The sequence below is a fragment of the Lepus europaeus genome, chromosome 15, assembly GCF_033115175.1.
Source record: "Lepus europaeus isolate LE1 chromosome 15, mLepTim1.pri, whole genome shotgun sequence".
NCBI classification, from domain to species: domain Eukaryota; kingdom Metazoa; phylum Chordata; class Mammalia; order Lagomorpha; family Leporidae; genus Lepus; species Lepus europaeus.
The window spans coordinates 95243116-95255394 of record NC_084841.1 but is presented as its reverse complement, the minus strand read 5'-3'; the positions used below and the strand labels follow the sequence as shown (position 1 = coordinate 95255394).

The following is a 12279-nucleotide window of genomic DNA, read 5'->3' as shown; positions in this document are numbered from 1 at the left end:
GTAGCTCATGGCCACGGTCAGACTTCCAATGTTAGCAGAAATCTCCCAGCCGACTAACTGATCAGATAGCGCCAAGGCGGCAGCGCTCACTCCCCAGGAGCTGCGAAGCCTTCCCCGGGAAGGGGCCGGTCCTGGACAGAGGTCACGCTTCGGAGAAGCCGGCTGCACCCTTAACGTGAATGTCGAGCCGTTAGCGCGTGCAAGCCTAAGGATGAGAGCCCTGGGCTCTGCGGCGCGCTCAGGACGGCCGTGCGTTAGCACCAAGCCACCGCCCGTGTGCAGAACAGAGCGACGCCTGCACACCTACTCCGCGGGCCGCTGTGTGCGCTCTCTGCAACTCCAGGATCTCCTTAGCAGCGCACTTCGCCTCGCTCCCGGAATCCGTCGCCGCGCAGCGGCACTCAGCCTTCCGCGATAACACCGAAGGCCGGCTGCATCGAAATATTTACACGGAGGGGAGATGAACACCGGGCGGCGGCTGTGCGCGTGCGCAGCGGGACTGGGGGGGGCGGGGGCGCTGGCTATGCGCGTGCGCGGAGGCCCCAGGGGGCGGGGCGTACGCAGGGCCCGGCGCAGACTCGGAGCGCAGTGACGTCCTACGAAACGGGCGGGCGGGAGTGCGCCTGGGGCGGCGGTGACGGCGGCGGAAGTGGGGCGTGGGCTGGTGCGCAAGCGGCGCGCGTGTGGTGGACGCCCCGGCGGCAGAGGCTGGGCGGGGCCACCGCGCGGGGGTCCGTGTGTTCAGGTTCCGGGATTTCAGGGAAGGAGCGTGTCCGGAAGTTCCCAGAGCGGAGGGCATGTGGGACCCTGCTCTGTCCGTCTGCCCTGAGAGGGGCGGCCCCGGGGGACCCTGCCCTGTCCGTCAGCCCTGAGAGGGGCGGTCCCGGGGGGGACCCTGCCCTGTCCATCTGCCCTGAGAGGGGCGGTACTAGGGGGACCCTGCCCTGTCCGTCTGCCCTGAGAGGGGCGGTCCGGGGGGACCCTGCCCTGTCCGTCTGCCCTGAGAGAGGCGGCCCCGGGGGACCCTGCCCTGTCTGTCAGCCCTGAGAGGGGCGGTCCGGGGGGGACCCTGCCCTGTCCGTCAGCCCTGAGAGGGGCGGTCCGGGGGGACCCTGCCCTGTCCGTCAGCCCTGAGAGGGGCGGTCCCGGGGGACCCTGCCCTGTCCGTCAGCCCTGAGAGGGGCGGTCCTTGGGGACCCTGCCCTGTCCGTCAGCCCTGAGAGGGGCGGTCCCGGGGGGGACCCTGCCCTGTCCGTCTGCCCTGAGAGGGGCGGTCCGGGGGGACCCTGCCCTGTCCGTCTGCCCTGAGAGAGGCGGCCCCGGGGGACCCTGCCCTGTCCGTCAGCCCTGAGAGGGGCGGTCCGGGGGGACCCTGCCCTGTCCGTAAGCCCTGAGAGGGGCGGTCCGGGGGGACCCTGCCCTGTCCGTCAGCCCTGAGAGGGGCGGTCCTGGCGGGGACCCTGCCCTGTCCGTCAGCCCCGAGAGGGGCGGCCCCGGCGGGGACCCTGCCCTGTCCGTCAGCCCTGAGAGGGGCGGTCCGGGGGACCCTGCCCTGTCCGTCAGCCCCGAGAGGGGCGGCCCCGGCGGGGACCCTGCCCTGTCCGTCAGCCCTGAGAGGGGCGGTCCTTGGGGACCCTGCCCTGTCCGTCAGCCCTGAGAGGGGCGGTCCCGGGGGGGACCCTGCCCTATCCGTCAGCCCTGAGAGAGGCGGCCCCGGGGGACCCTGCCCTGTCCGTCAGCCCTGAGAGGGGCGGTCCGGGGGGACCCTGCCCTGTCCGTCAGCCCTGAGAGGGGCGGTCCGGGGGGACCCTGCCCTGTCCGTCAGCCCTGAGAGGGGCGGTCCTGGCGGGGACCCTGCCCTGTCCGTCAGCCCCGAGAGGGGCGGCCCCGGCGGGGACCCTGCCCTGTCCGTCAGCCCTGAGAGGGGCGGTCCGGGGGACCCTGCCCTGTCCGTCAGCCCCGAGAGGGGCGGCCCCGGCGGGGACCCTGCCCTGTCCGTCAGCCCTGAGAGGGGCGGTCCTGGGGGGGGGACCCTGCCCTGTCCATCTGCCCTGAGAGGGGCGGTCCCGGGGGGGACCCTGCCCTGTCCGTCAGCCCTGAGAGGGGCGGTCCTGGGGGGGGACCCTGCCCTGTCCATCTGCCCTGAGAGGGGCGGTCCCGGGGGGGACCCTGCCCTGTCCGTCAGCCCTGAGAGGGGCTGTCCTGGGGGGGGACCCTGCCCTGTCCGTCTGCCCTGAGAGGGGCGGTCCGGGGGACCCTGCCCTGTCTGTCAGCCCTGAGAGGGGCGGTCCGGGGGACCCTGCCCTGTCCGTCAGCCCTGAGAGGGGCGGTCCCGGGGGGGACCCTGCCCTGTCCGTCTGCCCTGAGAGGGGCTGTCCTGGGGCGGACCCTGTCCTGTCCGTCTGCCCTGAGAGGGGCGGCCCCGGCGGGGACCCTGCCCTGTCCGTCTGCCCTGGGAGGGGCGGTCAGGGGGGACCCTGCCCTGTCCGTCAGCCCTGGGAGGGGCGGTCCGGGGGGACCCTGCCCTGTCCATCAGCCCTGAGAGGGGCGGCCCCGGGGGACCCTGCCCTGTCCGTCAGCCCTGAGAGGGGCGGTCCTGGGGGGGGACCCTGCCCTGTCCATCTGCCCTGAGAGGGGCGGTCCTGGGGAACCAGGCCTCGGTACCCCCGCCCCGGGGCCTTGCCGCGAGGTGCGCGGGCAGGGCGGTCCTGGGGGTACCCTGTCCGGGCGATCTGGCCACCCTGGCGGGACCCTGCCCCCTTCGCTGGTCCTCCGGTGCTCGGCCGCGCGAACTTGAGGGGACATGGGCTGGAGCTGAAGCTGGCCGAGTCTGGGCGATAGGGTTGGACCCGGAGGAAACCCAGGAGGCCCACGCAAGTCCCGTGGGTGCCGTCGGTGCGGTGTGCTTCCCGCAACCAGAGTTCGGAGGGTGACGCAGGTGGGTGACGCAGGCCGCCGCCGCCAACAGTTGGTGAGTGACAGATTGCTCGCGCGTTTTTAAAACAAGAGTGAATCTTTTTGGCTTTTAGCCTTTTATAATTATGTTTCAAATCTCCTACATTTAAGAAGTAACCATCACGGGAATTTATTAAATTACCGGAAATAGCTTTTTAAATTAGTGACATTTCCTCTTTTTTTTTTTTTTTTTTTTTTTGATAGGTAGAGTTAGACAGTGAGAGAGAGAGAGACAGGGAGAAAAGTAAAAGTAAAAGGGCAGTAGAAAGGTCTTCCTTCCGTTGGTTCACCCCCAAATGGCCGCTACGGCTGGTGCATTGCTGCAGTGCATCGTGCTGATCCGAAGGCAGGAGCCAGGTGCTTCTCCTGGTCTCCCATGGGGTGCAGGGCCCAAGCACTTGGGCCATCCTTCACTGCACTCCCAGGCCACAGCAGAGAGCTGGCCTGGAAGAGGGGCAACCGGGACAGAATCCGGCACCCCAACCAGGGCTAGAACCCTGGCTGCCAGGGCCGCAGGTGGAGGATTAGCCCAGTGATCCAGGGCGCCGACAGACATTTCCTTTTTTAAAACATTAAAACTGGGGAGAGGGAGGGTTGCGGGTGGGAGGGAAGTTATGGGGTGGGGGGAGCCATTGTAGTCCATAAGCTGTACTTTGGAAATTTATATTCATTAAATGAAAGTTTAAAAAAACAATAAAACATTAAAACCTGCTTTGGTGTGAAAAGGAGAGAGAAGTATTTATAAAATCCAGGTCACCCCATCAGCAAGGATGGTGACAGCCAGGTGGCACAGACGTGAAGAGGGAAGGAGCTGCGTGGCAGCAGGTGTGCGGAGGCTGGGCGTGCAAGGAGACAGGCGGTCAGCAGGCGGCCTCTGCTGTCCTCACTGGGGACGCCCTGTGTGCTGCCGCCTCGTCCGCCAGCCCTGGCTCTGCTCCCGAATGCCGTTGGCAGAGCCTTCGTTCCATTGCGTTCCTCAGGCCCTCTTACCTGAACACTGACCGGCGAACAATTCTTCAGTTTTCCCTGCTCCAAACCAGCCCGTGCTTTTCTTACAGAGTAGCCAAAAACAGTGCTTCCGCAATATCACTCTATGGTAAAAGCAAGACAAGGAAGTTCTCCAGGGTCAGTGGGGAAGTGATGATAGCGTAGATCATTTCTGCGATGTAATATGACAGATTCCAGATGTAACATAGATTCCAGAGTTTGCCACATTCCAGAAAACTCAGCAGTCAGCGCCTGCAAACGCCTCAGCCCCGCTGTTGCACTTTCAGTGATGCCGTCGCGACGCTCACCTGGAGTTGGGCCGTTGACCACACTGCATGGCTTTGTGGATTCTCCAGCAGAGCCCCCAACGGCTCACTTCGCCCAGGAGAGGGCACACGGGGGCCCCAGGGGCTGGGGTGTGTGTGTGTGTGTGTGGATTGAGCTTCTGACAGGACTAACCTGTGTGAAACAGGAAAAAGAAAATATGATCCACAGTATACTCACGCTTGTCAGCTAGTTCAGGCTCTCAGGGAACGTAGTCCCTCCAAGGCTGTAGTTCCCATAGTACACCGCCTTGGGGTTTGTGTCTGTCTGCGGGGGCAGGGGGGGCCCCACCACACCCCTGAAGAGGACGTAGCATAACGATGCATTTTCTCCTGGGTTCGAGAGGATTCTAGCAAAACTACCTTTCCTGGTTAGACTTGGAAGCAGTTGTGTGGCATAAATTACTTGGAGCAGACCTTTCTGACCTGTCGTCGGCTTGCTTGCAGTCTGATGCTGTTTCCACTGCAGATTTCTCTTTTTGTGTGCATCTTCTGATTTTCAGAATTTTGGCTGTAAATATAATATTATATAGAGATACATATCATTTAATGTCCTGTTTTTCCATTTACATAGTATTACTTTCCATATTAGTACATAGACTGATTTCTGCGTTCTATTCAATTCACCATATTTGGTATTTTTAAATTCATTTTTCTTTGAAAGGCAGATACATGCACATACATGCACACACACACATGCATGGGGAGAGAGAGAGAGAGAGAGACAGAGAGAGAGAGAGAGAGAGAATACCTTCCATTCATTGGTTTACTCCCCTGTCACTCACAGCCAGGGCTGGACCAGGCCAAAGCCAGGAGCTTGAGCTGGATCTCCCAGGGGTGGCAGGGCCTGGGGGCACTTGTGCGCCTGCTGCCTTCCAAGTGTGCACCAGCTGGAAGCAGGGAAGTGAAGCCAGGACTCGAACCCCTGTGCTCCCACAGTGGATGCAGCCGCTCCCACCGGCTCCATTGCAGACATCAGCCCCACATCATTTTGTCTTGCAGGGAAAGTCTGAAGTTATGGGAGGTGTTCTCAACACAGTAGGTAATTTTGTCTTTTTTTTTTTTTTTTCTAAAGATTTATTTGAAAGTCAGAGTTACACAGAAGGAAAGGCAGAGAGAGAGAGGTCTTTCATTTGCTGGTTCACTCCCTAAGTGGCCGCTACGGCCGGAGCTGCGCTGATCCTAAGCCAGGAGCCAGGAGCTTCTTCCAGGTCTCCCACACATGTGCAGGGGCCCAAGGACTTGGGCCATCTTCCACTGCTTTCCCAGGCCATAATGGAGAACTGGATCAGAAGTGGAGCAGCTGGGACTCGAACCGATGCCCATATGGGATGCTGGCACTGCAGGTGGAGGCTTTACCCGCTACGCTACAGCGCCGGCCCCGCCATATGGCCATTTTCACTGATATGGAAGCATACTGCTTTGTATTTAATATTTCAAAACCTGTAAGTTTGAGATGAACACTGATATAATTTGTATGAAAACGAAATGTTTCATAAATTCATTAAAATAATTCAAAATAAATGAAAATGAAAATTGGATTGCCTCTTGCAATTGGTTTATTTTGGAGGTCAAAACTTACTTGCTTTGAATTATTTCATGTTTCAAAAGAATTACCCAGGAAAGATAATAATTCATATTTATCAAGTGGGAAATTAAAAGTCTCACTTTATTCAAAATAAAATTCTAGAAGCCCGTTTAGAAAAGATTTAATACTGAAGTCGCAGCCGTGTCTGATCCTGCCAACCAGACTACACAGAAGCACAGGGTTAGGGCGGACCCATCCCGGCAGGGCCGCGACGTCCCGCCCGCAGCCAGAGGCAGAGGCAGGCGGACAGACGGACGGACAGGTGGACGGACCGCGGCGCCTGAGCCCGGCCATGCACCGCCTGTGGCTGAGGCGGGCCCGGGAGCGGCAGGCTGCAGGCGCGGACCCCGAGTCCCGTGAGTCCTGGGCTGGGGTCGGGATGTCGGCGCCTCCTGGCACCCGGGCGGGCGCGCAGTTGAGCAGGTGCGTGGGGACCGCGGCCCCAGTCTCCCGCCCTCGGGGAGTCCCGCGGCGCCTGCCGCCGGCCGTGCGTGGGGGAGAGCCTGCGCTCCCCCAGGCGGGAGGCTCTCCAGGGAAATGATTAAGACGTCCGCAAGCTGGCAGCTTCCGTGCGGTCGCCCCTGCGTCCTGCCCGGCCCGCGCTGTCCTCTCGCGCGCTCTGCGGCCCCTGCGCACGGCGCTGCCAGGTGCACGCGCAGACCGGCGCGCCTCCTGGAGGACTGAGTTCGCGCTTCTCTGTGCACGCCGCCTGCATCCCCGTGGGTTTCTCCCTGGCTACTTTGGTTTCTTTGCCTCTCCACGAAGATTTTGGAATCCGCGTCTCTGCAGCGACAGAAGGCTCGCTGGCGCCTGACCCGCAGTGCGCGGAGCCTGCAGCTCGCTGCGGCACTCCTGACAGTCTGCTAGTCTGCCGGCTTGCAATACCTTTCTGGTCAGCTTAGTCGTCTCTGATTTCTTTCTTTCTTTGCTTTTGTTTTTGTTTTTGTTTGTATGTGGAAACTACATGTTTTGTTGTATACACAGGCAAATTTTTTTTTGCTGTGATCAGCATTGCTTTTTTTTTTTTTTTAAATTATTTATTTATTTGAAAGGCAGAGTTCCAGAGAGAGTGGGGAGAAAAAGAGATAAAGATCTTCGATCCACTGGGGGTCACTCCCCAAATGTCCATAATGGCCGGGGCTGTGCCAGGCCCAAGCCAGGAGCATCTTTGAGGTCTCTCACATGGGTGCAGGGGCACAGGGATTTGGTCATCTCTGCTGCTTTCCCAGGCCCACTAGCAGGGAGCTGGGTCAGAAGTGGAGCAGCCGGGACTTGAATGGCACCCGTATGGGGTGTCAGCACTGCCAATGGCAGCTTAACCCGCTGTGCCACAGCACCAGCCCCTCCCAAGCGTTACGTTTTAAATCTTGGTTTTCATTTTTTTTTTTTTTTTGCCAGCATCTAGAAACATGACTGACAGTTACGCCCTGGCCTGTGTCCTGTAGCTTTGCTGGACTTGCTGGTCACCTCCAGGAGTTGTTCTACGCCTTTCTCTGGACTCTGTAAGCAAGCAGTCTACAACCAGAGCAGAGGCCCTTGGGCTTTTCCGGATCCGGTTTCTTTCTTCTGCTTTTGTAACCCGTGATCTGAACCCTGGGAACCTGTTCTATCGATGACAGTTTGTGGCCAATGACAAGTGTATGAGAGCGCTGTTAGTAACGAATTCTATGGGAAGAAGTGAAAAGACAGAAATTCCTGATCTGATAGACCAGGTGGGCGGCTCAGTAAGGGCTGAGAGCCCAGCTGCATTCAGACTGGGCTTCTTATGGACACAATGTGGGTTCCCCATTTCTTCTCCCCTCCTCCCCATCCTGGGGAAGTGTGTGTGTGTGTGTAGGGGGTTTGGATGTGGGATTCCCTAAACAAACCACTCTGGACAGTACTGGCCATCAAAGTTCTTAGCTGCTGGAGAAGCAAATGACTCCTTCAGTGCAGTGATTCTAACCGTGTTAGACCAGCTGTGTCGCTCCCTCAGGTCAGTGAATTCCTTTTGCTAAAGGCCAGGCAAGGGCGCCTTGGCTGGGGGAGACAGACCAGGGGCTAAGCCCTGCTCTCAGGACGTTTCCTTGCTTCATTGCATGTAACTTTGTTTTCTTAGAACTTCTCTTACACTCAGAGGCTGCTGTCTACCTAGCTGCCTTAATGCTTTGACCGCCTTATCTCACCAGCTGGGACTTTCAGCACAGTATTTTATGGGAGTGCTGAGGGTGCTGAGCTCTGCTCTTGGGCTTGTGTTTTTTGTGTGTTTTTAAGATTTATTTATTTGAGAGGCAAAATTACAGAGAGAGGGAAAGACAGAGAGAGAGAGGTCTTCCATCTGCTGGTTCACTCCCCAAATGGCAACAACTGGAGTTGATCTGATCTGAAGCCAGGAGCCAGGAGCTTCTTCCAGGACTCCCTTGTGAGTGCAGGAGCCCAAGCACTTGGGCCATCTTCCACTGCTTTCCCAGGCTAGAAGCAGAGAGCTGGATTGGAAAAGGAGCAACTGGAACACGAACTGGCACCCATATGGGATGCTGGTGCTGTAGGTGGAGGCGTAATCTACTGTGCCACAGCACAGGCCGCTCACTCCATCTTAGCTACAGAAGCACTCGCACTCCAGGACAAATGAGTCTCTAGCTGTCAGTTCTTCCTCAACCCCCTCACCAGGTCAGGAAGCCCCTCCAGGCACAGTCTGCAGACAGCTGTGTGTCTTTTTGTTTTCTTATTCTTTTTTTTTGACAGGCAGAGTGGACAGTGAGAGAGAGAGACAGAGAGAAAGGTCTTCCTTTTGCCGTTGGTTCACCCTCCAATGGCCGCCGTGGCCAGCACGCTGTGGCCGGCGCTCCGTGCTATTCCGAAGGCAGGAGCCAGGTGCTTATCCTGGTCTCCCATGGGGTGCAGGGCCCAAGCACTTGGGCCATCCTCCACTGCCTTCCCGGGTCACAGCAGAGAGCTGGCCTGGAAGAGGGGCAACCGGGACAGAATCTGGCACCCCAACCGGGACTAGAACCCGGGGTGCCAGCGCCGCAGGCGGAGGATTAGCCTGTTGAGCCGCAGGCGCCGGCCTGTTTTCTTATTCTTGAATGGATATTACGTTTTTCTGAATGCTTCTTCCATGTCATTGATAAGATCACATGTTTTTTCTTCTGTAGGCTGTTGATATGCACGATTACATAATTGATTGTCAGGTTGAGCCAGCCCTGCACCCTCAGGATGAGCCCTGCCTGGTCAAGGTTTGATTGACTTTGTATTTGTCACTGGGTGTGGTTTGATAACTTGGAGGAGTTCTGCACGCTATGTTCACGGGGATATTGGCTGTTAGCTTTCTACCCTTACAATGGCTTTGACCACCCCCCACTCTCCCCCGCCAACCATGTTCCGTAAGGGATGGGGTCCAGTTGCTGTTGACCTTTAAACATTTTGTAAAATTCACCAGTGAAGCCATATGAACTTGGAAATTCCTTTTTTTGGGATATTTTAAGCTAAAAATTTAATTTTCTTAATTACTACAGGGTCACTCAGATTATGTGCACAATCTTGAGTGAATTCTGGTGGTTTGTGGTTTCATGGAATTGTCGAATTTGTGTGGATGGTGTTCATGGAATTCCCCTGTCATCTTTCCCACGTCCGGGTGCTGCAGAGATGCGTGCTGTTTCATTCCTAGCGTTGGCCATTCGCATCTCCTCTCTTTCCTCATGGTCACTGTGGCTACAGCTTGTTGATTTAGTGATGTCCTCATGGAGCCAGCTTCTGGTTTTGTTGACCTTCTGTGTTGTTTTGTGGTTTTCAATTTCATTGGTTACCACTTTTACTTTTGTGATTTCTCCTGTCTGATGCTTTGGGTTTATTTTGCTTTGCCCTTTTTGCCTCTCTTAAAGTAGGAAATTAGTTTCTTGATTTGAGACCTTTGTTCTTTTCTTTTATAATTATTTAATGCTGTAAATTTCCCTCTAATCATGCTTTAACTTCACCTCACACATTTTGATATATTTTATTTTATGTTCATTCTTTTCAAAATACTTTCCAATTTTCTTTGAGATTTGCTTTTTGATCTATAGTCCAAGAATTGTTTTTGATGGGAAGATCTGATAATCCTAGGCCTGCAAGCCCTCTTGGCAATTCTTTGGAGTTGGGTATGGACACCCCCACCTCACTGGTGCAGCATGCCAACAGTGTGCAGTGTGCCAACAGCTATTCGCAGCATCCTAGTGCTCTCAGGTCCGTGGATGAGTGGGTGCTGGTGGCACTGGCTGAGTGGAAGGTCAGGCTGGTGAGCTATGGGCGACCCTTTAGATGTCACCGTGCAGCCGGAATGCCCTGGCCAGGAGTATCGCCATGTCCTGGGATTTAGAGAACCCGATCTGGGCTGTTACGGTGACAAAGGACTGAGACATAGAGGTTTGGGGGATGGGACGTTGACCAGTCGGGTAGCAGGTGGAGAGGGAGGCAGGTTCGGGAGTGATCCAGCCTCGGTGGCATGCAGGGGAGTGAACCCCTGGAACAGAGGTCGGATTCTGGGAGGCTGACTGTGCAATCCCTGAAGAGATCTGAGGGGATGGGGCCCACAGCCGAGGGCAGGGTGAACTTGGGTATGCACAGAGAGGCTTTGTATGTGGTACAGCAACGAAGCAGGGAGCCTGCTGTGCAGAGTAGGTCGGCTGGCGACGTGGGGTGGGGAGGCCGTGGTGCAGAGGGGACGTGAGCTGGAGGACACCGTGTGGGGGGGTCTGAATGGTCAGGATGGCAGTGTCTACACAGCATGGTGAGGACTACATGGTCAGGATGGTAGTGTCTACACAGCATGGTGAGGACTGCATGGTCAGGGGCAGTGTCTACACAGCACGATGAGGACTGGATGGTCAGGGGCAGTGTCTACACAGCAAGGTGAGGACTACATGGTCAGGATGGCAGTGTCTACACAGCACAGTGAGGATGGATGGTCAGGGGCAGTGTCTACACAGCATGGGGAGGACTGGATGGTCAGGGGCAGTGTCTACACAGCATGGGGAGGACTGGATGGTCAGGGGCAGTGTCTACACAGCACGATGAGGACTGGATGGTCAGGGGCAGTGTCTACACAGCAAGGTGAGGACTACATGGTCAGGATGGCAGTGTCTACACAGCGCAGTGAGGATGGATGGTCAGGGGCAGTGTCTACACAGCATGATGAGGACTGGATGGTCAGGGGCAGTGTCTACACAGCATGAGGAGGACTGGATGGTCAGGATGGCAGTGTCTACACAGCATGATGAGGACTGGATGGTCAGGGGCAGTGTCTACACAACACAGTGAGGATGGATGGTCAGGGGCAGTGTCTACACCTCACAGTGAGGACTGGATGTCAGGAGTGTGAGCTGAACTTCTGGACTTGGAGAACTGGAGCAGGGGAGCTGAATGGGTAACAAAGTTGGATATTTTAAGTGAAAATTTCAGTTGGCGTGGAGTTCCAGTGTTGACTGAGAGTCTGCCCCTTGATTGGGTGGCTGAGGCCAGAAGGGGACAGGTGTTGGAGGTGAATGAGACAGGGAACCAAGAGGCTGACATCTGGACTTAGTCTTCTCAAGAGTGGTGACGTCACCCAGGATGGTGGCAAGAACGGGAGTAGAAAGAGGATTCCAGGTGCTGGAAGGAATGTGTAAGCCTGTGTCAGTTTGCTGGGACTGCCACACGAAGTGCCCCAGAGACACTGGAACTACAGAAATGCCTTTTCTCCCAGTTCCAGAGGCTCAGGCCAAGAACGGGGTGAACAGGGTTGGTTTCTGTTTGTAGCCGGGTCTCCTGTTGCTGTGGATTCGTTCTGAGAGGAGGAGCATGGTGGGCGCAAGAGGCATGGAGTCACCACACAGGCCCTGGGAGTCGGGTGAAAGCAGGCCAGAGGTGAGCAGCCCACAGACTCCTTTATTTCAGTTGGTACAGCAGCTTATTTAGCCAAGGCAGCCAATCCAGTCAAGGGGCAGTTTATGCCCTAACCAATCACAGCCTGTTGCCAGGCAGGCTCCGTTGCCAGCAGCCATCTTGGCATGGCCTTCTCACTCCACCACAGTTCCCCATGGCCTTTGCTCTGTGTCTGTACTACAGTCATCTCTCCTGCAGAAGCAGCCCTCAGCTCACCTTGGACCTCACGCTGCCTTTACGTTAAGGTCTGATGTTCACAGCTGCGGGGGTGGGGGGCTGCACTGTGACTGTGGGGGACACAGCCCCGCCCTCACAACCTCTCCTGTGGAGGAGCTGCTTGGCCAATAAGAGTCTTAGGAAACCACTCAGCAGCATAGCTACAAACATGCCCAATGGGGCCGACACTGTGGCACAGTAGGTTAAGCCTCCACCTGCGGCACCAGCTTCTCCATCGGCCCTGCTTTGAGTCCCAACAAAATTTCTGATCCAGCTCCCTGCTAATGGCCTGGGAAAGCAGTGGAGAATGGCCCAAGTGTTTGGGCCCCTGCA

General features: G+C 57.0%; 1 protein-coding gene across 1 annotated transcript in view; it reads left to right on the top strand.

Annotated features, from left to right (window-relative positions):
* Positions 1-10112: 10112 nt before the first annotated feature.
* ANKDD1B (ankyrin repeat and death domain containing 1B) overlaps positions 10113-12279 on the top strand; it is a 48219-nt gene continuing 46052 nt past the window's right edge. Inside the window, exon 1 of the mRNA XM_062211969.1 lies at positions 10113-10233. Within this exon, the coding sequence (XP_062067953.1) occupies positions 10113-10233 (121 nt within the window). The remainder of the gene's footprint in view (positions 10234-12279) is intronic.